This window comes from Adiantum capillus-veneris, chromosome 2 (genome assembly GCF_014529385.1).
Source record: "Adiantum capillus-veneris isolate H3 chromosome 2, ASM1452938v2, whole genome shotgun sequence".
Lineage (NCBI taxonomy): Eukaryota > Viridiplantae > Streptophyta > Polypodiopsida > Polypodiales > Pteridaceae > Adiantum > Adiantum capillus-veneris.
In genome coordinates, this window is record NC_140932.1 from 141,144,780 (window position 1) to 141,149,317 (window position 4,538).

Below are 4,538 nucleotides of genomic sequence, written 5' to 3' on the forward strand. Positions count from 1 at the left end.
GGTGCCCGATTGATGTCAAGACCCTTGATTCCACTTCCCGGAGCCCGCATGAATTTATTGCCTTTGGTTTTTCTTTTTTTGTTTGGAAGGGGAACCCGGGAGGGGGAGAGGATGACATTTGGAGCATCAAACTAGAGGATGACATTTGGAGCAGAGGAGGAGGTAAAGGAAAGATTTACCGGAGTGAGACCAAGAGATGTCTCAAAAAGGGAGTCAAGTGGGGTATACCCGGCCTTTTTGAGTGTTGGTAAAAGGTGGGGTGGGCGGTTTTACGAGTTAAACTGAAGAGACTGGAGAGGGAGAGGGAGAGGGCAGCAGGCTTATCAAGCTTTCTATAATTATGGGGGGAGCATCCAATGGAGAGGTTTGCTTGTTTATCCGTAGACTGGCCTTGTCTGCCCACCACTAGGCGAGGCTATCTCCCTCTCTCTCTCTCTCTCTTCTCTACAAGCTCTTGTCCCTATTTCCCTTTCCTAGCCAATTATGCCAAGGATGGGGGCAAATTACACACCTCTCTCTCTCTCTCTCTCTCTCTCTCTCTCTCTCTCTCACACACACACACACACACACACACACACACACACACACACACACCCCACTGCCTTGAGTTGTGTATGTAGGTAGCCCACATAATTGTTGGATTCCTTATGCGCAACAAGCTCAATCTAAAAAGCCCACATTTTGATTCTATCTACATTGCCAAAGCTTTAACATTACAATTTTTATTATTTTGCGAGTCTGTCCATTGGGATCTTTAGAGGAGGAGAATGGGGGTCCAAGTTTTGCAATCAGAGGGCCTCCATAGCCAGCTTATGCAAGTGGGCAATCTGCTGCACATAGGGCAGCACGAGACAGCTAATAGCCATAAGTGGAAGCAGCATGCAAGAGGAGGAGGAGGAGGAGGAGGAGGAGGAGGAGGGGAAGGCAGTAATGGCAATGGCAGTGGAGGGTACTTCAAGGCATTGCTAGAAGGAGAGGCAGACGCCTCCATCTCTTCTGCTTCATCCAGCTTGTATAACCATGTGCACGCAGAGGATTCCAAGCCCCTTCTCTTAAGATCACTAGAAATCAATGGTGCCCACCACTCCCTCCGCTTACCCCCCAATGCTGGCATTAATCTGCACAAATCACCCATCAACAGGCATATCTCCAAGAGCATGGCCTCCCCTCTCTGCTCTTCAGAGCCCAAGCTCAGCTCCCCCTCCACCACCACCAATATCATCAGCAGCCCTTTGAAGAGAGCCAGGGAAATTTGCCACATTGAGGTACATAATTTGCATTGTAGTCATTCTGAGGATATGTTGGGCCATTGCTTGCATGTGTTTTTGAGACATTTTATTGTGTGTGTGTGTGGCCTTCTTGAAGCATATGTGTAGGCAATAATTGCATAGGAAACCAATGAATGTGTCAGAGAATTAGTCTCATTTATGTGGTAGAGTATAACCTCTTGTGATAGTACTGAGTGATCAATACACTTAATACAAAGGTATGATTAAATGCCAATACACTTGGTTGTAATTAATGGACTAAATTATGCTCAGACATTGAGCTAACAACGAAAACCTTACTGCAATTTTAACTTGATTGCATTTATCACAATGTGATATGTGATATGTAATGTGGCATGGGAGATGAGTGATGAGAATGACCACTCTGACTACATTAATGGCATGGGCTGTGTGGGAACAGGGTATAAGCAAGAGGGAGAAGAAAGGAAGTGAGGAAGGCATGAAGGAGAAGGGCAAGAAGGGAATGCAGCAAGCGGCAGACCCAACGGGACCGGCTGGGCGCAAGGCCACCTCCGGCGGGGGCAGTGTGAAAACGAAGGTGCCCAAGCCAGCCCCCGCAGAGCTCCCCAAAACAGACTATGTGCATGTGCGAGCTAGACGCGGGCAGGCCACTGATAGCCATAGCCTGGCTGAAAGGGTATGTATGCTCTCCTTTGCTAGATATCAGCACAGAAAGCAAAATTTCCCTCACATTCTTTTCTCAAATATATTACTCTAAATTGAGAGAAAGGGAAAATCATAAAGTCATTAGTATCTCCACAAAAAGTTTTAGACAAATTCTCACAATAATTCCCACATTGCGACTTACCTCAACATCATGAGCTTCTGTGAGGGAGGCATCACATACCTAGCTAGGTACGAGTGGGGGTAGGGGACCGCCGTACGAGTGGGGGGGCTGGAGGTCCTCTGCCCCCAATCGTACGCAGCTAGATATGCGGTGCCCCCCCTCGAACAGAAGCTCATGATGTTATGCATTGTATGAAAAACAATGAAAAAGACTCCGTTTTCCTACATGAGAAAGTTTCTAAATCTTCTTGTGTTCTAATTACCATCTTCCATACTTCTGATCAATTATGTTTTGCAATCAATTAATGGCCGCTAATTAATTTTCCAAAGAATTTAGGTTGCTTTGACTGAACATATGAACTAATTTTTCTACTACAAAGCCTCTTATTTGCCCATCTTTCTTTAGCATAATGCTTCCTTTGTTGGAAATTTTTTATTGCTATTTCATTTTTTCTTTTTACTTAAATGCTTTATGCATGAATCGTATGCTTTGTGTCTAATAATTTCCCTCTCATTTTTATCTTTTTCTCTTTTCAGGTAAGGAGAGAGAAAATAAGTGAGAGAATGAGGTTTTTGCAAGATCTTGTTCCTGGGTGTAGCAAGGTCGGTGAGGCGCACATCATTGGTAGTAGTAGCCCTCCCTCCCTCCCTCCCCTGAAGAAGGTGGGTGGGGTTGGGTTTTTTAATTAACATTCCCTAAATTCCTAATTGCAATTGTAGATCACTGGGAAAGCCTTGATACTTGATGAGATTATAAACTATGTGCAGTCTCTTCAAAATCAAGTAGAGGTACTCTCTCTCTCTCTCTCTCTCTCTCTCACACACACACACACACACACACACACACACACAAAATGACACCTTGGCAATGTTTACCATCCTAGTTTTCATAATTATCAAAACTTATAAATGTGCAGTTCCTTGCCATGCGTTTGGCGGCGGCAATACATCCGAAGCTCGAATATGCTAGCTTGAGCAATTCCACAGAGGAAGAGGTAATACTTAGTGCCTCATGCCTATAAGAGCTTTCATGTGACTGATATCATATGTGTGGACTTGCATTGAATTTTCATATACAAAGCTTTGTGTGTATATGCATGCTTGTCTTGTGTGTATGCCTAGGAGTATGTGTGCTTTGATACATGTATTTGGCTATGGATGTATGTATGTGTAAGTTATTTATGCATGCTTGCTTGTATGTTTGCATAGGAGTATGTATGGTTGTCTATATGTGATTGCAATATTCAACATTTGATTGACTCACAAAGTCATTGTGTGTGGCATGGACTTTTTAGAAGCACTAATGTCTCTATTTTTGTGGAGTGTGTGTGTGTGTGTGTGTGTGAGAGAGAGAGAGAGAGAGAGAGAGAGAGAGAGAGAGCCTTCTTTATTTACATGGATTTTCTCGTGTTGATCAGATTGCCTCACCATTCGTGGAGGAGGTGAGAGATGGCATTGGCATGCTTCCAAAGACGGCCATGACAATGCATACCCCGACATCAGACTTACATTTTGACACTCTCTCCGCATTTTATCCTGGTCTTTTTGATGAGTCTAACTTCAATCCATCAATTGTGAGTGACTTGTCCACAAGCACTTGCAATGACTCTGATCTAACAAACATGGACTTCTCTCATTTAGCCTAGCTAGCCACCATGACTATTTAGGATGAGATTTTAGCATTGAGGGCTACCTAGAATATTGAAACTTGAGGTGTTTAACTTAATTAATGGCTACCCAAGCTTAATTACACATTATTTTAACCTTAGAATGCCCTAGCCACATTCTTTGCAAGATGGAGAGCTCATCGTGATACATCCTACACTTGGTTGTATACCATCTACAAGAATATTTTACATGTAAGTACATGCGTGTGTATTTTTAGTATTATGTTTAACCTTGATGATGCAAACATTAGTTTGTAATATTGTATTTGTACACCTCAAAGACAATGGCAATGCTAACCACCTTGTGACCTTGTGTATTGATTAATTAAGATTATTGAAAAGTATTTGTTGATCTTAGAGGAAGACAATCTAATCTCTCTCTCTCTCTCTCTCTCTCTCTCTCTCTCTCTCGTGCGTGCACATGCTTTTACGATGAAAATATAATTACTCATCTAGGAAAAGTTAACATGTTTTGTAACTGTACTATAATCTCCTCATTTTGAATATCTTTATTTTTTTATTTTCCCTTAGCCGCCGCCACTACAAAGTTTGCTCAAACTATATATATATATATCATGTGGCTGTAAATTGGGAGGTCATTCTGAGCACTATCTCTAATATCTAGAAGTGCTTACTTCCATTCTTCAAGTCTGTGTTTCCCAATAGAGAGAATACATTCCTCGCTTTCGTGTACACTCTCGTCAAGGTCGGGAGTCGGGGGGCTGTTAATTTCAGCCCCCTTCCGTCAAAGTCCAGGGGAGGGGGGCTGCACATCTAGACCGTACACTTACTGGCG

General features: G+C 42.9%; 1 protein-coding gene across 1 annotated transcript; it reads left to right on the top strand.

Annotated features, from left to right (window-relative positions):
• Positions 1-288: 288 nt before the first annotated feature.
• On the top strand, positions 289-4,088 carry LOC147463750 (uncharacterized). The gene is made up of 6 exons (XM_086490640.1): positions 289-1,265; positions 1,690-1,926; positions 2,613-2,678; positions 2,796-2,864; positions 2,993-3,070; positions 3,494-4,088. The coding sequence occupies exons 1-6, from the start codon at positions 768-770 to the stop codon at positions 3,719-3,721; spliced, it is 1,176 nt and encodes a 391-aa protein (XP_086346766.1). The 5' UTR covers positions 289-767; the 3' UTR covers positions 3,722-4,088.
• The last annotated feature ends 450 nt before the right edge of the window (positions 4,089-4,538 follow it).

Coding starts and splice junctions, on each gene's coding strand:
- LOC147463750 (XM_086490640.1), top strand. CDS start 768: ATGGGGGTCCAAGTTTTGCAATCAGAGGGCCTCCATAGCCAGCTTATG. Junction 1,266..1,689: donor GGGAAATTTGCCACATTGAG/GTACATAATTTG, acceptor GTGTGGGAACAG/GGTATAAGCAAGAGGGAGAA. Junction 2,865..2,992: donor CTCTTCAAAATCAAGTAGAG/GTACTCTCTCTC, acceptor ATAAATGTGCAG/TTCCTTGCCATGCGTTTGGC.